This window comes from Rana temporaria, chromosome 3, assembly GCF_905171775.1.
Source record: "Rana temporaria chromosome 3, aRanTem1.1, whole genome shotgun sequence".
Taxonomy (NCBI): domain Eukaryota; kingdom Metazoa; phylum Chordata; class Amphibia; order Anura; family Ranidae; genus Rana; species Rana temporaria.
Window position 1 is genome coordinate 143,677,542 of NC_053491.1, and position 22,316 is coordinate 143,699,857.

The 22,316-nt window shown below is 43.9% G+C and overlaps 1 protein-coding gene across 50 annotated transcripts in view; it reads right to left on the reverse strand.

The window, feature by feature from the left end:
* LOC120931788 (mucin-19-like) overlaps nt 1-22,316 on the reverse strand; it is a 584,870-nt gene that overhangs the window by 508,378 nt on the left and 54,176 nt on the right. For all 50 annotated transcript variants that reach the window (XM_040343605.1, XM_040343590.1, XM_040343599.1 and 47 more), the window contains 3 exons: nt 7,663-7,695; nt 7,264-7,489; nt 47-164 (listed from right to left, as the gene is read on the reverse strand). In XM_040343605.1, the coding sequence (XP_040199539.1) occupies nt 47-164; nt 7,264-7,489; nt 7,663-7,695 (377 nt within the window). The remainder of the gene's footprint in view (nt 1-46; nt 165-7,263; nt 7,490-7,662; nt 7,696-22,316) is intronic.

The window sequence follows — 22,316 nt, forward strand, 5'->3', positions numbered from 1 at the left end:
CTATTTTCTAGTGTTTAATAAAACCAAATTAGGTAAGAGTACTTACATTAATCCCATGTTTCAAATTAAAAGTCATAGTTAATACACCTCGAAGGCTACTGATTTGTGTATACATGCCAGAATTGCGCATATGAATATTCCCATTTGTATAAGGTACATCAACCCTATAGCGAAACAAAGCAAATTTCATTATTGCATTTTTATTAATGATAGTATTATTATATTAAAATACAAAACAAATTAAAATCTTCACTGCTTTGTTAATAATACTAATGTTATTTTCAAAAAATGTTTAAAGATTTCAGTGTCTATAACTTACATTTTATGTGTTACCAGTTGTCTTTAGATGGCAACTGCTGCTCCTACTTAGTAAACAACATTTGCACCACATTTTGTATATTACAGTACATGCCCATAATGCCATATGCCATTTCAATGAAACATGAAAGTATGGTATTGGTCACACATTTCTTGGGAACGGTGATAACACTAGCAATATTGGAATGAAAACAGGCAAGGATAAAAGCTCTATGTTAACCTATGAGGCAGATAACATAATTGAAATAGCTAATTTACAGATGTGGTGTAGCGAAATTATTTTAGAATCCTATGTAATACTTCACAAATTGATGTGTTTCAGACAGTGGGTTAATGTATATATAAAGGCAAATAAACATTTTGGGTGGAGTGGTAAATGGTTAGAACCACTGTCAGGTTTTTATTCCCTAAACCAGGGGTCTTCAAACTACGGCCCTCCAGGTGTTCAAGAACTACAATTCCCATCATGCCTAGTCATGCCTGTGAATGTCAGTGTGTTACAATGCCTCATGGGATGTGTAGTTCTACAAAAGCTGGAGGGCCGTAGTTTGAGGATCCCTGCCCTAAACAGAAACACAGATAACTGCTAGGACTCTTGCACATTATGGACTTTCTCCCTGGGAAAGGTATGCAGCAGGCAACCAGACTCTAGCTAGTTAGGAAAGGACTGCTACTGCACTGTTGGACTGTGGTGCTGAACGCGTTTAGTAAAGTTTCATTAAAGAGTGACTCCACTTTTGTTGAAAAAAAAAAATCTCCTCTGGGTGATGTATGCAAATTGCAAGGATTTTAACACACTTTGTAGCAAATTCCTACCATTTGTTATTCTGCAGAAATAGCTGTTTGTTTTTCTGTGTCCATGCGCACAGTGAATGTGTATGGCAGTAGTTTTCCAAGTATTATTTAGTTGCTGCACCTGCAGGGAAAATTGGTGTGATTTCCCTTTGGGGAATTACATTTTTGTTGCTGCACCTGCAGGGAAAATTGGTGTGATTTCCCTTTGGGAAATTACATTTTTGTTGCAGAGGATACTCAAAATCTGATTTGTTTCTTAGTGCAAAATTCTGGGAAAATCAGTAAGCCAATCACTCAAGCAGGATATTACATTTTCAGGGGACATTTTGTACACCAGCCCTGCGCAAAAAGCCTCCAGGTGGCCATATTGCATTGCATTTTACAGAAAATTACGGCATTGTAGATTGAAAAGGAAAGGTCATTTTTAATCATTTTCAATTGCAATATGTCTTGGGTGGCAATTGTATATGTTATATTATTATTTCATTTTTTGTTTGCATATTTTTTTCCCACAAAAGTGGAGTTACCCTTTAAATGTTAAGAGCCTGGTCTGAAGATACTTAAAGGGGTGCATGGTGTATCCAAAAGAAAAGGGCCTGAAGGTACGTATGGAAGTGAAGAGGAAAGAAGTTGACAGTAAATGTGTAGCTACAGGTAATCATGAACTGGTGGGAATGTAATAGCTGTCAGACAGCAGAGAGTGGTACCAGCCATGGGTGATGTGTTCTCCAGTAGCAAGAGGGTCATTGTTATGGCTTTCTCCCTAGCGGTCAGGTCCCCAAAAGCAACCAACTGGTGGAGCAGGACACAAGCTCAGCAGTGCCCCCCTCTAAATGCTATATTTTGGAAGAAAAGTTGTGCAGTGATATAGGAGTATTTCATGGTAGGAATCGGTTTGGTATTACACAGCTGAACAAGGTGTATGGCTTACTTCTAAGCTTACTTCTATTATGATGTCTGAAACATACAAAATAAACAAAAGACTTTCTGCATAATAATCACTCATAGTGTATCAGTAAATACAAATATTTTAAAAAGACACTACAAGTATCCAATGCCACTGTCTAGCAAATGATATTGCTTGCTGCAACTATTCAGCTCTACTGACTCATGAAATGGAAATAGACTTGTTGGACTTGATTTGAAAATCTGTTGTAATCCAAAAGCAACAAATATGTCTTTCATAGCGGTAATAGCCAGGATGTAATGATGTATACACAGCAGATACCTCAAATCACAACTTCAAGAAGGTATGTGAATGCCGCTTGAGAAATATATAGATAGCCAGCACATCCTTAAGGAATTGGATGCTGGGTTCCCGGCATCAAATTCACACAGCAGGAGATTGTGACTGGCTCTCTATGGAGCCATTCACACACACATCTCCGCAGCGGCTCCGGTGCGATTTACACAGGAGCCCTGTATGCCTTTTGGTTAATTTCAGGTACAAAAATTCAGCCATAAATTCGGGCTGAATTTGGACCTGAAACTGTGAATGGAGACGCACTGAACTCCTGCTGTGATGAGCTGTGTGTTATAATGTGAACACTGTAGATACAACCAATAGGTTTCTTCAAATCAATATATTGTGGCTTGCATAAAATACAAGATTAACTGATGAATAATCAATACAGAACCAAAATTTGGAATGTTCACAAAGCTGAGATTGTTTGAGATTAATTCAATAACTTTAAGATAAAATGGTCTCATGTACAGTATGAGTATGTATGCACCAAAAAGGCATTCAAATACATTTATCCATCTCAAATATGGCATAATAACCCAAAAGAGCTCAATTAGTGTTTGTCTTCAACAAATAATATATATATATATATATATATATATATATATATATATATATATATATATATATATATATATATATATATTATATATATATATATATATATATATATATATATATATATATATATATATATTTTTTTTTTTTTAATTCAATATTTTCTTTATTGTTTTGCCTTTCCATAATGCACATTACATATTCATAATTCTCCAGATACTGTTATCATACACATCGTACATCATGCACTCAAAACAAAAAAAAAACAAAAAAAAATCAATACACAATAATATCCTCTGCCCCCCCCCCCCCCCCCCCATTGCACTATTCTCGGATCTAGTACTAATTTTATACCCAGTATATTATTTATATTTTTAATTATATCCTGCCAGTATCATTGTAGCTTGGGACACCTTCATAGCATGTGTATTAGATTGGCCAGAGCGCCTCTGCATCGAGGGCATAGGGGGAATTCCCTGCGTTTCCACTTGAACAATTTATCGGGGATATAGTATGACCTGTGTAGGATGAACATTTGTGTTAATTTTTGAGTCCTGGACAGTGAAACCTGTAGTATCGCACAGAGAGCATCTGACCACTGTGCATCTGACAGTGGGCCAAGGTCTCATTCCCACTGTATCCGGGCGTGAACCACAACCTTTTATTTAAACTTACTGTTCAATATCTCATAGAGTTTAGATATGAGACCCTTTTTTTTTTCCTTCCTTTTTGAGCAATGATATTATTTTTAGAGCTTAAATTCCAACTTATGTGCCTGAACCTGTATGGGGTGTCTAAGTTGCAGGTACTGGAAGAACCTCTGTCTTGGTATCTCAAATTCCTCAGATAATTGAGCAAATGATTTTATATGATTATTCCAGAACAATTGCTCCACATATCTGAGTCCTTGAATTTGCCAGAACTCAAACCCCTTTAATTTCTGAACCTCTACATATTTTCCATTATTCCAAATTGGCGTGTGAGAGGTGTAGCCTGTGATATTTGTCTTTCATTTCCTGCCTTACATTAGCAAATAATTTGCCCGACAGGATTTTTTTTATAAATTTTTTAATCATTTGCATAATTTTTGCCTCTAACGTGGACAACAATGTATGTCCATTACCCACCGGCAGAAGTAATCTCTGTATGGGATTCTCTTCCACAACCACTGACCAACCAAAACACAGCTGTATTTGCGAAGCTAAAAAGTAATTCTTTGGCTGAGGGATGGCAATAATTTGTTATTAAATGCTAATAGTTATCATCATATAAGTGGACAGAAGGTGAAAAAGGATTGCTCATACTGAACAATGCTTTTCACAGATGTAATTGTCCATAAAATGTACCAAGTTAAATAGTGACCACCTCCAATTTGTATATGCCATGTGGCTAAAATAAAAAGACTTGCCGTAATGAATATGGTGACCAGCAATGCTATTCGATAATTTAAAGCCATCTGCCCTGTTTTTCACAAATGTAATTTTGCATGAAATGTCCTAGGTAGAGTAGTGATCATCTCCAGTCTGCATATACCAGACAATTGGAATAGAACACTTTATTGAATATACTACTGGTAGACAATATAATTCCGATCGCTCCTGTGTCCTGTGATAACTGAGCAGAGTAACCTGTGATTACTCTGCTTCAGTTTATGAATGGACAGGAGACTGTGTTTCCTGTCCATTAATCTTCAATGCTGACAAGAAGAAGAAAAAACAATAAATATAAAAAATGTAATTGTACAAAAATTATAAGAAATTCAATTGTAAAAAAATATATATAAAATAAAAAATTACTGACTCACTCCCCCCTACCTTACCAACACTGTCTACTGCCCCAACCCCCTCCCCCAAAAAAATCATTGTGAAAGAAAATATTTATATATATATATATATATATATATATATATATATATATATATATATATATATATATATATATATATATATATATATATATATATATATATATATATTCTTTTTTTTTTTAAAGATTTAAAAAATGATTTAAAACAATAAAGAAAGGTTCTGACACCATCCACTGCTCTACTGACATTTCCATTGGCCCTGAAAAAGCATTTTGAACTAATAAATAAATAAATAAATAAAAATGAAATTGTAAAACACTACTGACACTTTCCACTGCCCTACCACCCTACACATACTACCCAACTCTGTACACTCCTCACCTGCACATTATACCCACCGCCGTGTATTCCACACCCCTCTTCTGCACATAATACCCACCGCCGCACACTCCACACTCCTCTTCTGCACATAATACTCTCCGCCGGACACTCCCTATTTAACATTACTGCATTCTGCACTACGTAAATCATCTCAGACTTTTAAGCCCTTTAAGCCATGCCCAATATGTAGCACAACTTAAGCCATGCCCATGTTTTGCCACTGGGGGTGGTGCAGAGCGCCCCCTGCCTGAAATGAGGTTGCCACCTCCCTGAAGTTCGTTTTTGCAGGTTGGGATGTCTGTGACACACAATGCAGAGGCTTGTGGGGCGGCTCCCAGATTGTGATTTTTGGCCAGGGGAACAGTGACATCTGCAAGCTGGCTCAGGAATTTACTGCTTGCTTCACCCACTTTTTTTTACAGTGCAGTGCAGAGCAAGTGAATGGTGTCATGTGACTACAGTATATTATAGAGAACATTAGGTACTTATACAATTGATTTAGATGCATTTAACCTTGACTGATTTTTTGCCATATATGTGAATACTTTGAGAGCATGATAAGCAGTGTTAAAGTAACTTTAACTGAAGCTAGACGGTAAAGTGATGACATTTTCTCTGCTATACCTTCTTAGGAGTGTTCTTGTAGCAGGATTAATGTATTAGTTAGCTCCAACGAGCAGGGTCCTCTAATTCCTCCTGTATTGAACTGTATTGTAACTATCTGCCCTCATGTTGTAAAGCACTACACAAACTGTTGGCACTATATAAATCCTGTATAATAATAATAATAATAATAATATCATAGCAATAATTTCCTAAAAGTGGTAGCAAATTTGGTGAATAAAAAAAAAAGAATTTCCTCTTGCAAGACAATGTTATAAAGTGCTAATATTCATCGCATAATAGCACATTATGTGAAACTTACCTAAAGTGGATGTAAACCCCAAAAACATTTTTTTTTATGTCACAATGTAGAGAATAAGATTTCCTATCATCTGTGCCCAGTCTTGCCATAGTTTGTATGGCTGAAATTGCATCGCACAGACATCGCATGTGATCTGAACAGCAGAGCGGTAAAATCACTTGTGATCTCGCACAGCGCACTAATGTGAACCAGCCCTAAGTTCATTCAGCCTTACTGGGTGTAAGTAAAAAGTGAGAAATCCACCCCTCCCCCACATAACACATCCTGGTAATATAGGAATGTTGCATATGTGATCAGGTGACCTCAGAGACACACACTGCAATAGAATGATAATAATAATAAGAAGATCACTCAAGCTTCTACTCTGCCCAGCTCTGACTAAATACATCTCCCCTAATCACTTGTCTATGTATATTCTGCTGGCTGTTCGCTGCACCATACATTTCCTTGTCACACTGAACTGAGGATCACACCCCACATTATGATAAACATCCAGGAAAGGCAGCCAATCCTGGGAGAGCTGGAGGGGAGTGGAGAGGAGAGGAGGGGAGGGGGTTGTGAATTGTGAACTTTTTACAGAGGCTGTGCATGTGTCCAAGCTAGTGCACGAGATATGTAAATAATCTGTCACTCGAAGCAAGTGGGCGGAAAGGACTTTTTATTTAGACATGTTTTTCTCTGCAAGTCTTTTTATTTTCACTGAACAATAAAAGAGGATTGCTCAGAGCTGGATTAACTCTGTGTGGCAAGACTGGGCACAGGAAATCGTATTCTTTACATTGTGACATCAAAAAATAAAAATAAAATTGGAGTTTACATCCACTTTAACACTGAGCCATCCAGGGACACACCGTCATCGCTGACATGGCTTCCACATTCATTCAGTCTTCCTTCCGTGTTGGTGGGCTCCATTCCTTTGATTAGACAGGCCGCAATGACACATGCTCACGGGAACGACTTTTCTCAGCACAGGGGTCTGAAGGAACAGCACGAGTATGCCATTCCTTCAGACACATGCTCTGGTGACATCCCCAACGGATTCACAAGTAAATTTCTCCTAAACAGAGCACGTTTAGGAGATATTTACTGTACCTATAGTTAAGCCTTATTATAGGCTTACCTAAAGGTAACAACCAACCAAGAGAGTTTACTTCCACTTTAATGCAAAGAGACACCACTGTTTCATACAGTTTATAAGATCAGTAGGCTATAGAATTATGACTTTTGTTTACTTACTTGCGGTTGTTAACATAGATGCCACTGGTATTGATTACAGTTTCAGTGTTGTCTATCTTTGCTTGAATGTTTACAAGTGATCCAGAGTCACGTTGACAGTTAATAATAAATTCTGGGTTTTCCTCATGGCTGTGATAGAGTAAAGATACTTGATTACTAGTTTTAACATAATGTGTTTTACCATCCATCATTCGATAGTTTCCACTGCCCCATGTGCTACAGTGCCCTGTATAAAAAAAAAAAAAAAACATATATTATATGTATAACACATGACATATGTATGTTTACATATTTAACATTTTCAAAAAAAGAAGAACATTTACACAATAGTAGACAGTATGTACTATTAATAAGATTACATTTTAGTAAAAGAATACCATTAAAGATTATTATAATTACCAGACATGCCAGAACTTGTTTCAGGGGTTGTTGCTGTAAAGAAAAGATTTATAAAATGTTCAGTATCATGGTCAATGGTGATGTTCCTGCAATAATACCAAAAAAATTATGAACATAAACAGTCATGGTTAGACCTCATGTACAATGCTGCTGGTAAAAAGACCAAAATGCTCAACGGATGCCGTTGGGCATTTTTTTTCAGCTGCCCCTGAACTCTCCTCTATGTTATCTTATCAGCACATGTACACTGAGTCGTTTATAGTCGTTTCCAGGCAGTTGAGGTTAGAAGCATTTTTTGGAAAGCAAAACAATGCGTTCAGGACGGATGTTCAGTGGCATTTGAAACACCAAATGCCTGTAACAGCTTGTAAATGCATGTGAACGGGGTAACCCGCGGGGTAACCCGGGGCATTTTTAATGTAGATACATTTTTGACCATTTTCAATGCAAAACACACTTTTTAAATGCACACAGGTAAACACGGCATGTAAAAGCGGTTACTAGCTGTCAAGTTCCATCGTTCAGGAGAGGTTTTAAAATGTTCCGGGTACATGAAGCCTAAATTCTACCGCCTTTCCAAGAAGAAAAAGTAGCCTGATTTTTGATCAAGGTAATGCACTTGGACCTACAGTGGGGATATGCAATTAGCCGACCTCCAGCTGTTGCAGAACTACAAATCCCATGAGGCATAGCAAGGCTCTGACAGCCACGAGCATGACACCCAGAGGCAGAGGCATGATGGGATTTGTAGTTTTGCAACATCTGGAGGTCCGCTAATTGCATATCCCTGACCTACAGTCTTAACCCCCCTGGCGGTATTCCCGAGTCTGACTCGGGGTTAGATTTTTGTGCTAGGATCGGTAACCCAGAGTCAGACGCGGGCTTGCCTCGCTGGATCCACAGACAGTATTTACTTACCTTGTCCCTGGATCCAGCTATGCAACCGCACTGTGTGAGCAAGCGGGACCTCGCTCGATTCACACAGCGTCCTCCTGTGCCGCCGATCTCCGTTCCCTGCGACGTTACGACGCACGGGAGCAGAGAACGGCGCCAAATTCAAAAACGTAAACAAACACATTACATACAGTATACTGTAATCTTATAGATTACAGTACTGTATGTAAAAAATACACACCCCCCTTGTCCCTAGTGGTCTGCCCAGTGCCCTACATGTTCTTTTATATAATAAAAACTGTTCTTTCTGCCTGCAAACTGTAGATTGTCCATAGCAACCAAAAGTGTCTTTTTATGTCAAAAATGGTTTTAGAGCAGCTAGAAAACAGCGATAATAAATTATAATCACTTGCAGAATTGTGCGATAGCGATTTATGGGGAAATTCGTCATAAAAAAATAAAAGTAATGACAGCGACAATTCTGCAACTGAGCAAATTTCAGTGATTTTGAGTTGATTACATTATTGAATAATTTTTTTTAATTATATTATTATTTGTTATAATTATTTATAATTATTTATTATATTATAATTTATAATTTTGTTTTAAAAAAAATTTCATACCCGGGATGCCTACAAGACTCTTGTTTGGTCAGATTTAAGTGAGTTATTCCTAGGAATTACAGGCCTACAGTACAAATCACCAAATTTCCTTGCAAATAATGGTACCGCTTTCAGCACCTTTTTTCTGAAAGAATCATACCGCCAGGGAGGTTAAATAACTTCCATTGTAAAATTAAGTTAGACTTCTTTCAGTATACCTGACAATATTTTTTAATGATGTTATAAATATGTGTACCAATTATCTGTGTTTCCCCTATAATCTATTTGTTGCTTAATTGTCCCAGCAGTGAGTCTCTCAACACAGATTTTACCTTCTTGTAAGATTCCACAAGTCTCTTCTAGGATAACATCTAATAAATCTATCAAAGAGTACTCCACGTTGCCATTCAAACTCTACTTCTGTGGAGCAATACACCACATTGTGCACCCCTGACAAAGCCCAGATAGAGGCAAAACATGTTGGGTTGAGCGTTGTTTATTTAAATTTTGTTTTGACTTTACAATGGGAACTTACAGTATCTATTCGGGAAAGTGGGGCGTCTATGCAGAAGGGTAAAGGCAGACACATAAGCGCTAATGGAGGAAGTGCTGGAATAGTATAGTGGTGTTACCAAGGACATGTTGACCTTTAGAAAGGCAACCAAGGGAGGTGCATGTGTGGCAGGCCTGAGATGGAAGCTTGAATCGGAAGCTTCAACCACTCTGACCATCTAACTGTCTCCCAGCCTGCAACATGCAACACCCCTTGCATGTCGAGTGAGCAATCCAGGAGAGAGGTAACATGCCAGTTGAGCTTCTACAATCAACCCCCCCCTAGACAGAACCCCAGCCAACACCAGGATGAATTCCGCTGCTGAAATCCGGTGGTGTGAGGAAGAAAACACTCTCCCCTGCCTCAGTGTAGTGACTGAAATTAAAGGAGAGGCCTGGGGAGAGAAGCAGATAAGTCAAGTCTAAGGCCCCATACACACGAGAGGATTTATCCGCGAATACGGTCCAGCGGACCGTTTCCGCAAATAAATCCTCTCGAGGATTTGTGCGGATTTCCATGCGATGGAGTGTACTCACCATCGCATTGAAATCCGCGCCGAAATCCTCTGGCGGTGACGTGTCGCGCCATCGCCGCGATTATGACGCGGCGACATGCGCGACGATGTCATATAAGGAATTCCACGCATGCGTCGAATCATTACGACGCATGCGGGGGATCCCTTCGGGCGGATGGATCCGGTGAGTCTATACAGACCAGCGGATCCATCCGTTGGGATGGATTCCAGCGGATAGATTTGTTTAGCATGTCAGCAAATATTTATCTGCTGGAATCCATCCCAGGGGATAAATATCCGCGGAAACAGATCCGCTGGAGTGTACACACCATAGGATCTATCCGCTGAAACCCATTCGCTGTGATTTTTCAGCGGATGGATTCTATCGTGTGTATGGGGCCTTAAAGACACTTAGCCGGATTCAGGTAGAGCGGCGTATGTTTAAGCGGGCGTAGCGCATCTCATATGCGCTACGCCGACGTAACATAGAGAGACAAGTACAGTATTCACAAAGCACTTGCTCCCTAAGTTACGGCGGCGTAGCGTAAATGGGCCGGCATAAGCCCGCGTAATTCAAAGTAAGCTGGTAGTGGGCGTGTTGTATTGTAATGAATCGTGACCCCATGTGAATGCATGGCCGAACGAACGGTGCATGCGCACGCATGCTCAGAATCACGTCGCAAATACTCCCTACGATACGACCTCACAATGAGTACGACGTGAAACCTCACTTACGCCCAGCCCCATTCATGTACGACTTACGTAAACAACGTAAAATCCGAGGGCACTTACGACGTCCATACCCTAAACGACTTAGACCAGCTTTTTGGTGGTTTAACTTTACGCCAGAAAAACGCCTTACGTAAACAAAGTAGATTACAGCGACGGGCGCAAGTACATTCGTGAATCGGCATATCTTGCTCATTTACATATTCAACGCGTAAATCCACGTACACGCCCCTAGCGGCCAGCGTAAATATGCACATAAGATACGACGGCGTAGGAGACTTTCGTCAGTCGTATCTTAGCAACAGTGAGGCGTATCTCATTTTAAGAATGCGCGCAAAGATACGACGGCGCTCATTCGGACTTACGACGGCGTATCTGCTGATACGCCGTCGTAAGTCTCTCTGAATCTGGCTAAGTATCTCCAAACAAGAAAGTATGGGTGATTGATGTAATAACAGACTTAGTGACTCCGCACACTCCTATGCATTGTGCGAATGGAAGAAGGGAATTTCTGAGCATTTCAAGGGCAGAACTTAATTTTATACACCCAGAGGCCCCAAAAGAAGGCCTTACAACCTCCAGCCAAGCTGACTCCAGTCAAGGTGGGCCCAGCCGATCAAAGGCTTCCACTTCATCCCCGTTGACCACCCTTGGGCCAGAACTCTGCGCTGCCCTCGGGAAATTCATTGCCAAATGTAAGAAGGATCCCTCAAACTACCTGCCCGCTGGTTACAGGAAGCTTAGGATCTTCTCTGGAAGACAACCAGTACCTTCAATGGAAGACAACTTTGAAGAATGGTTGGACGAAGCTACCCAAACTTTGGTGAATGGGACATACCAGAGCCACATAAGAAACAGAAGATCATGGAGAGTCTAAAGGGGGCTGCCTTGGAGGCCATATGCAACCTGAAGCTCGGTAAAACAAACTGTACTGCCCAGGACAACCTGAGCATATTCGGCCATACTGAGAAAGTCATTGAACTCATCTATCAAATGGAGCACTGCTATCAGAAAGAAGGAAAGAAGTTATTTGAGTACATGAGGCGCTTGGACAGGATCATACACCAGATCTTGTTGAAGAAGGATTTATACACTTGGAAGGAGGATGAGATCAGATCAGAGCAAAGCAAGTTTTGAAAGGGGCTCGACTGTTAGATCCCATTGCCCTTCTGTTGAGAACCCAGCAGGATGGTGGTATCCTGGAGTACCCAGACTTGATCTGGATTGTCAGGAAAGAAGAGGTCAGGTTGGACAATAAGAAGAAGAGCCAGAAATCTGAACCCACAGCCAGAGTGATAAGTGCTGATGATGGTGACACTCAGGTTGAGCTTCTAAAGACTCAAGTGTCTCGGCTAATAGAGATGATGTCCATACTGACCAATCGGGCAACTATATTACCCAGTAGAAACTGCTCCAATGTTCCCAAAGTGCAAAAACCAAGGAAACTGATGACTTGCTTCAACTGTGGAGGAGTCGGACATCACAGGGAAATGTGTCCAAGTCCAGAGAAAGCTGCAGCACAGTACCGCAAGCCGTGGAAAACTTCAGAGGGCCCCGGTGAAGGAGTCAACCGGGTGCCCACCAGTTTCAGCTAACTCCACAAAATCCAACAATGCGAGGAGACAACGTCGGGGGTCCAGACCCTTACCAAGCGCCCCTGTTGTTGCCTCTGAGCGACCCAATGTCTCACGCTCCATGACCCAAACTGCCCAACGGCGGGGAGTCGGTGCACACCAGACCCAACAGGGGTCGAGATCCTTTTAACGCTCCAAGAAGAAAGGAGTGAGGGTACAGATTACTGAACCAGGCAAGCAGGCCCCTCCTCAAAAGTTGCCAAGCTAGTAGGGCCCTCCCCGGTAGTCTCCATCCAGGTAGGAGGGATTTATCAAGCCCTCCTTGATACTGGGGCTCAAGTGACTCTTATGTACAGAGACTTTTATAACAAGCACCTCAAACACTTGCCGTTACAGAAGTTGGAAGAACTGGAGATATGGGACATTGGAACTCAAAACTTTCCCTATGATGGCTACCTGGCCAATCAAACTAACTTTTGACCCATCAGTGACAGGAGAGACAGAAACGTTTGACACTTTAACAGTGGTCTGCCCTCGCCCACCAGAAGCTGGCAAGAGTTCCTTCATTATAGGGACAAACACTGACCTGGTCAGGAGACTACTAACACCTCTGGCCCAGGAGCAGAGTACTTCAACTGTCAGAGTGCACCACATGTTGAAGTAGGTGTACCAGCGCCTAGAACTTGAACAGAAGACTTCAGCAGAGGGAGTCCGCACGATCTGGCGTTTGGATAAAGGAGAGAAAGTACTACAGCCAGGAGAGGTGACTTGTCTGAGAGCATCCGTCAGACTTACTTGGAAGCAACCAGGCCCCTTTATTGTCCTAGAGGCGGACCCACGGAAGGAAGGCAAGGGGATAGAAGTAATTCCCGGGGCGTGGCCTGGACACGGCTGAGTGAGGCTGCTTCTTTCTAGAGCTCCAGGGACCCAAACCTCACTCACTGGCAAAAAGTCATCTCAAACTCGGTATGAACTCAACGAGGGAGACCCCTGCTGAAAAAACCCCGGGCGAAATACATCGTTATTTTAAACTTTTCCAGGAGATCTCCCCCGGAGTCAGAGTTGCAGCGCCACAAGGCCCCACACGTGGAGCCACACAGAAGGCGTGGTGCCACCAACCTGCCGCTCCGAGGCACACCGGAAGACATGGAGAACCTCAGAGAGGCATTCCGTGCTGAGGACCCGAACGCCGACGTTGTCCTGGATAGGGCACACAGGGCCCTGGGCCCCAGATCCACTGATCCGAGCAGACCCCGCGATGTAGTCTACAGACTACACCGATACTCCCAGAAGGAAGATATCTTACGCTTGGAAATTCGGTGACTTTGTGGTGGAGGAAGCCCAAATCAGAATCCTTCCGGACCTGTCCAGGGCAACACTGAGGCGCAGAGCTATCCTGTGCCCCTTCTCGATTTGGCCAAACAGAAGGGTCTTACATACCGCTGCGGATACCCCTTTGCGGTGACATTTCGCAAGGACTCAAGCAACTTTACCCTACAATCCACGGCGGATCTATTGGCTCTTTTACGCTACTTTGAAGCGGAACCGATACAAGTTCCTAAATTGGCTACAGATCCTCCCGCGTGTCGCGGGCAGGTCAGGAATATCTACCTTCCGCGGCCCATTACCTTCCCACCAGCAGAGGAGCAGACGCCGAACCGCCTCGGGGGATGTTCGGCGTGAGTCGGCCGTAGGCCACCCCTCCCTGGTTCTCAGCATTTACCAGACCCGCTAAAAGTGACTCTATAGCTCTCCACTCATAACAGAATCCCTGCAGTTTATCCCTGTAATCTGGAGCTGGCAGATCAGCAAGGCCTGCTTTTACAATGGTGCTGGCTGCCCCCTCCCCCTTTTTACGGCCGGCCGGAACCTGAGCCCCACAGTTTGCCGTGGGCGCTCCCTAAGCTGCCCCTGAAGCGCCGTGACCTCCAGTAGAGAGGAGCCGGGTGCATGGAATAGCACCGTTATAGGCCAAACACCCTCCCCCCCCGTTTAAACACCTGCTCTGCACTTTGTGCCAACATCCACGGAGGGCTGGTGTCATGGACATGCAATAATGTCTGGCAGCTTACCTTCTCCTCATGTGTCCATTAGAGGCCTGACTCTCTTCTGGCTGCCTTTTTATCATCTCTCCTCCCTGTATGGCCTCACCCCAGGCCATCCTAGGAAGTCTATATTAACTGTTGCACTGCAGGTCTGCTTTGCTGTTTAACTTTGTTTGTTAGCTTGTTCCTGTCTGCCGCGTGCTACGTTTACCTTTCTGTGTACCAATTTGGCTCGTCTCTGACTACTCCTGTTTGCCTGTGACCCTGACCTTTTGGCCTGTCCCTTGGTTACCCTTGTATGCCTGTTGCCCCGACCTTGGCTTACCCATCACCATCCCTTGTGTCCTCAGTGACTGCTTCCCCCTCTCCCTACGGAGCGTGACCTGGGGGACCGCAGGGGCCGTGACCTGGGTTCAGTTGCAGCGAAGGCCATTCTCACCACTAGAGGCTCTGGTGAACACCTGCTGGACCTTAGACTCTGCGCCCTGGGGAATCTTGGGTTCACGGTTCCTGTCCATCCGCAGAAGTCTGGTATTGTGTTCACTACCTTGCGGTGCACACCTGTCTCCATCAGGGTGCATTTGACACCTGACAGTTTGAACAGCCATGAACCCGGCCGATGTGCCACTCCCCGCAGACGATCCATTACAGGGCATAGTTCGCAAACTCGAGACGCAAGAAGCTAATCAGACTCAGGTGATGCGTTTTCTACAGGATCTGGCTTCCCGCTTTGAACAGCTTCAGACCTCGTTGGGAAACCCGAATCCACAACCCCAAGTACAGCCAGTGGCTGTGCCTGTCGCACCAGTCGCAGAATCGCATTCACTGAAACTACCACCTCCAATCCATTTTTCTGGGGCTCCAAGGCCTGCAGGGGGTTTCTTAGCCAGTGCACCATCCATTTTGAGCTTCATCCTCAAAACTTCCTGTCTGATCGGGCAAAGGTAGCCTATATTATTTCCCTCCTTTCCGGTGAAGCTCTAGCCTGGGCTGCCCCCCTGTGGGAGAAGAATGATCTGGTAGTTTCCAGTCTGTCCAACTTCTTGAAGCTCTTTTGTAACATCTTCAAGAAGCCGGTTCGGGTTTCTTCAGCGGCTAGTGCTCTTTTACGTCTCCGCCAAGAATCCCGTTCAGTGGGACAATATGCTCTCCAGTTTCGTATCCTCTCAGCTGAATTGAGCTGGAACAATGAGGCCCTGGTTGCTACCTTTTTACATGGCCTCTCTGACCGAGTGAAAGACGAATTAGCCAGAAGAACAATCCCCGTCGGTCTGGACGATGTCATCTTATTATGCAACCAGATCGATATTCGTTTTCAGGAGAGGTCCAGTGAAAAAAGACGCCAACAACACTCCCTAGGCCCTAGCCTGTCTGAGCTCCCCTCACTTCGTCCTGTGGAGCATCCTCTGCCTGCTGAGGAACCTATGCAGCTGGGCCAGACCAGACTAACTCCCGAGGAACCTGTTAGGCACAGAACTCTGGGCTTGTGCCTCTATTGTGGAGGCAAGGGATACTTTCGTGACTCCTGCTTGCTTCGCCTGGGAAACGCCGGGTCTAATACATTTAGAAGGTGGAGTATTGGACCCAGAAACATCACCTTCCCGTCTTCTTCTTCCGGTGTCCCTTCATGTAAGCACTTCTCCCCAATCGATCCTTGCATATTTGGATTCCGGGGCTGCCGGAAACTTTATGAACTGGAGAACTGCTTCTTTCATGAAGCTCACCCTTTCACCCCTCTCTACGCCTTTGGTAGTCTCGGCAATTGATGGCACTGTTCTTCCAGGGGGCCCTATTCGCTTCCAGACACTACCTGGATTAACTGTGGGTATGGAGTTGGGTGTATGGGATTGTATTGTGTTTTTTATTTTGTTTGTTTATTTATTTATTTTTTTGTGGTTGAACTGGATGGACTTGTGTCTTTTTTCAACCTGACTAACTATGTAACTATGTAACTACCTATTAGGATGTCGGTAGGGATTCTCCACCAGTAGTGGATATCCTTCCTCATCCTACCCAAAGCCTCTACCCCCATTGTATTGGGCCTTCCTTGGCTACAGCTCCACTCTCCCCATGTGGACTGGGTCTCTGGGCAGATCCTGGCTTGGGGTCCTTCATGTTTCTCGTCATGTCTTTCCAAGGTGACCCCCAAGGAGAGACTTCCAGTTGCTACCACATCGGTATCTTCTGATCTTCCCACTGCATACAGCGATTACCAGGATGTGTTCTGTATGAAATCGGCTGATGTGCTTTCTCCCCACAGGTCTTTTGACTGTGCCTTTGACCTTGTTCCCGGAGCAACTCTGCCCAGGTGTCGTACCTACCCTTTGTCCATCCCAGAGACCCAGGCCATGTCTGAGTATGTCACAGAAAATCTTAAGAGGTTTCATCCAGAAATCCTCATCGCCTGCAGGAGCAGGGTGCTTTTTTGTTACCAAGAAGGATGGTACCTTGAGACCCTGCATTGATTATCGAGGCCTAAACGCTGTTACTATTAAAAATCATTACCCCTTACCCTTAACCACTTGCCGACCGCCCACCGCCATTATACGTCGACAAGTTGGCTCGGCTGGGCGAGAGCACGTAGTATGACGTCCTCTCTCCCCTCTCTTCTCGCTCCCCCCGTTCGCCCCCGACTCCCGTGCGTGTGCCCGGCGGGCGCGATCGCCGCTGGGCACACGCGATCGCTCGGTACAGAGCGGGGACCAGGAGCTATGTGTGTAAACACACAGCTCCCGGTCCTGTCAGCAGGGGAAATGCTGATCTTCGGTTCATACAATGTATGAACCGAGGATCAGTGTTTCCCCTAGTGAGGCCACCCCCCCCCCCACAGTAAGAACACACCCAGGCATACTTAACCCCTTCCCCGCCCCCTAGTGTTAACCCCTTCACTGCCAGTGGCATTTTTATAGTAATCCAATGCATTTTTATAGCACTGATCGCTATAAAAATGCCAATGGTCCCAAAAATGTGTCAAAGGTGTCCGATGTGTCCGCCATAATGTCGCAGTACCGAAAAAAAATCGCTGATCGCCGCCATTACTAGTAAAAAAAAATATAATAAAAATACCCCCTATTTTGTAAACGCTATAACTTTTGCGCAAACCAATCAATAAACGCTTATTGCGATTTTTTTTTACAAAAAATATGTAGAAGAAAACGTATCGGCCTAAACTGAGGAAAAAAAATGTTTTTTTATATATTTTTGGGGGATATTTATTATAGCAAAATGTAAAAAATATTCATTTTTTTCAAAATTGTCGCTCTATTTTTGTTTATAGCGCAAAAACTAAAAACCGCGGAGGTGATCAAATACCACCAAAAGAAAGCTCTATTTGTGGGAAAAAAAGGACGCCAATTTTGTTTGGGAGCCACGTCGCACGACCGCGCAATTGTCTGTTAAAGCGACGCAGTCCCGAATCGCAAAAAGTACTCTGGTCTTTGGGCAGCAATATGGTCCGGGGGGTAAGTGGTTAATATCTGAGCTATTCGATAGGTTGAAGGGTGCCTCCATTTTCACTAAGTTGGATCTCAGAGGGGCGTACAACCTCATTCGAATACGAGAAGGTGATGAATGGAAGACTGCGTTTAACACTCGAGATGGCCATTACGAATACCTGGTCATGCTTTTTGGGTTATGAAATGCCCCAGCCGTGTTTCAAAACGTTGTCAATGAAATCTTCAGGGACCTGCTGTACCAGTTTGGTGTCATCTATCTGGATGACATTCTTATCTTTTCGGAAAATCTTCATGTCCACAGAAACCATGTCCGCACTGTACTCCAGCGCCTTAGAGAGAATAATCTCTATGCCAAGCTGGAGAAATGTTCCTTTGAATGTTCTGAGGTCCTATTTCTAGGATGCTTTGTCTCAAGCTTGGGTCTTCGTATGGATCCTGGGAAAGACTTAGCCATTACCAACTGGCCACTTCCTGCTAGCCTCAAGGCCACACAGCGCTTTCTTGGCTTCACAATATATTATAGGCAGTTCATAAGGAATTACTCTTCCATTGCCACGCCTATTATCGCTTTGACCAAGAAGGGTGCTAATGCCAAAGACTGGCCCCCCAAAGCTGTCTCTGCGTTTCACGATCTGAAACAGGCATTTGTCTCTGGACCTCTCTTGAGGGAACCAAACCCTGGGGAAGCATTCTTTATTGAAGTTTACGCTTCTTCAGTGGGGGTGGGAGCGGTGCTTCAACTCTTTTCTCATAACAATCATGTAAATACCAGTTTGCAGAAAACACTCTTTTTCTCAGTTTATGGAAGACATCCTCAACTTCCGCTTCCCATGACCTGTTCTCCGGATATCCCAGCCTTGGCTTCAGCTCAGGAGTCCTTCAATTCTATCTGGAGTGACGTTCATGATTCCCTCCGGGCAGCTGCCGACAAATTCAAAGGCTTTGCTGACCGCCGCAGGCGTAAACCGCCTTCTCTTCAGCCAGGGGACAAAGTTTGGCTCTCCACCAGGAACATCAAGCTCCAAGTTCCTTCTCTGAAGTTTGCTTCAAGATTCATTGGTCCATATACTATAACTTCTAAACTGAATCCGGTTTGTTTCAAACTTCAGATTCCCAAAAGCCTCAGAATCGCTAACTCCTTCCATGTTTCCCTTCTGAAGCCTTTAGTCCTCAATAAGTTCTCTCGTCCTCTCCCTACCATGGCATCGGTCTCTGAGAATAATCAGGAATACGAGGTCAGTAAAGTTCTGGATTCCTGACTCTGTAGAGGTGCTCTTCAGTACCTTGTTCATTGGAAAGGGTTTGGCCCTGAGGAGAGGTCTTGGGTCCCTGCATCTGAGGTCTTTGCACCTCGTCTGTTAAAAAAGTTTCATATGAAGTTTCCCTCTAAACCCAGACCCTGGCGGGGAAGGGGGAGGCCTCATAAGAGGGAGGGTACTGTCATGGACAATCATTAAATGTCTGGCAGCTTACCTTCTCCTCATGTGTCCATTAGAGGCCTGACTCTCTTCTGGCTGCCTTTTATCATCTCTCCTCCCTGTATGGCCCCCCCAGGCCATCCTAGGAAGTCTATATTAACTGTTGCACTGCAGGTCTGCTTTGCTGTTTAACTTTGCTTGTTAGCTTGTTCCTGTCTGCCGTGTGCTACGTTTACCTTTCTGTTTACCGATTTTGGCTTGTCTCTGACTACTCCTGTTTGCCTGTGACCCTGACCTTTTGGCCTGTCCCTTGGTTACCCTTGTATGCCTGTTGCCCCGACCTTGGCTTACCCATCACCATCCCTTGTGTCCTCAGTGACTGCTTCCCCCTCTCCCTATGGAGCGTGACCTGGGGGACCCCAGGGGCGGCGACCTGGGTTCAGTTGCAGCGAAGGCCATCCTCACCACTAGAGGCTCTGGTGAACACCTGCTGGACCTTAGACTTTGCGCCCTGGGAAATCTTGGGTTTGCGGTTCCTGTCCATCCGCAGCAGTCTGCTATTGGGTTCACTACCTTACGGTGCACCCCTACTCCATCAGGGTGCATTTGTCACCTGGCCACAGGTGACCTGACAGCTGGATGAGGAAGAGACGTTCTCCAGACACCCACTGAGCTGGAGAGGAGACTAGCGGGTGGGCTTGAGGAGACAAAAGGAGACAAGGAGAGAAAGCAACAGATTCCACAAACACCTGGAGAACACAGGGGCGGTGGGGGGGAACCCGTTTGGGTGAGGGGAGGAAGGCATTCACATAACATATGTGTAAAAAGTATTCCTGCGCTACTATGGGCAGATAATAGAATTGCTAAAGGGTGCTGCAAACATCGTGAGGGTCAAACACTACCCACAAAAGAATCACAAGAAAAAAATCAAACAGTGGTGTTGCGCTCCCACACTAGATAACATAAACCTAGATAAATAAATGACAATATGCAGAGAGGATAATATATATATATATATATATATATATATATATATATATATATATATATATAGTGCTGATGTGCTGTAAGCAAGTGACTACAAGTGAAATGATGATAAAACAATGAGTGTTCAAAATATATATGGAAAAACAATATGTGTACAATTTAAAAGACAAATGGAAATAAAGTCCATTGTAAGTGTAGCAAAAAGTGCTAGAGTGCTGGCGAATCTCAGAAGGATAAAATAAATCCCTCTGGATCCAGAGTGCAGTATACAGGTGCTCTGTAACAGTAACAGGTGGCACTGTGACTTCAGTGAAAGGTGGCTCTTCGGTGTAAGTAGGTGTACTACCTTTTTTACCTTACTGCTGTAAGGTAAGCAGCATTAAAAGATATGATGGAATGCTAGGTCATTCAAGATGGGGGGTTCCTTCCTTCTCAATCGTTTCCAGTATCGTGTGGATACGAGATGGAGGGGGCGCTCGGGGAGTCGGGTATGGATAGAGAGATAAGAGAATAGTGTAGTGGTAATGGTGTAGTACGGTAATGATGTAGTACGTTTGGTGTTTAAAATATTCACAGTTTATTTGGTAAAAGGTACTCAGATTATGGATGAAGTAAAGTACAATGCATAAAACGAGCAGCGAGCTCGGGACCTTGTTGCGTCACTTCCGGTGTCCATATGCCTGGACACATGGACCACCATGGAGGCTAAACGAGAGCCTTTTACAGGACCCAGAGACCTTATTGGAAGTGGTATCTCAAACTAGACACTACTTTAACTCTAATGCCCTGTACACACGATCGGATATCTGATGAAATCTAATCCTTTGGATTTTTTCGTCGGATATCCGAAGCTGACTTTCATCAGTCTTGCCTACACACCATCAGTCAAAAATCCGACCGTGTCCAACGCGGTGACGTAAAACACTACGACGTGCTGAGAAAAATAAAGTTCAATGCTTCTGAGCATGAATCGACTTGATTCTGAGCATGCATGGATTTTTCGCCGATGGAGTTCCACACAGACGATAGTTTTTTTTCTATCGTTTTTTTTGTCCATAGGAACATTTTAAAACATGTTCTATTTTTTTCACCAATGGAAAACAAACCGATGGGGCCCACACACAATCGGTTTGTCAGTTAAAAATGGTCCATCGGTCCGTTTTCATCAGACAAACCGATTGTGTGTACAGGGCTTAACAGTACACCCGACAGCGACACCGGGGTTGTGTGGGAGGCACACAAGGCGGTAATTAGGGGAGTACTCATTAAACATGGCTCCCGCTTAAAACAACAAAGTACGGCCCAGTTGAACCAACTCCTACAGAAATTACAAAAGCTGGAGACGGACCACAAGCAGACCCCTACCAGACTACTTGGAACTGAACTGGACACTGTCCGCACACAGATCACAGACCTGTTAAATTTTAAGGCCAAAGCAGCGTTACAAGTCTGTAGGAGGAAACGGTAGACTCTCAGCCCAGACATTGAAGACACAGAGAATGGCCTCATACATCCCACACATCATATCCGCCACTGGACAGAAGACTTCCTTACCCCAACATATCACACAGGAGTTTAAATCATTCTATGACTCCCTGTACAACCTGTCCACGGCCCTCCCAACTTCGGACACGACATTGACATACATAGCTGAATCCCTCATGTCCTCACTTTCGACAGAAGCTAAGGCTATATTAGAAGACCCCATTACACTACCAGAACTATAGTTAGCACTTAAGGCCGCCAAAATGGGTAAAGCCCCGGGCCCGGATGTCATACCTAAGGAAGGCAAAGGCCCTACACAATGCGGAAGCTACCACCCAATTTTGCTATTGAATGCTGACCTTAAACTCTTCACAAAAATCATTGCCTCTAGACTACAA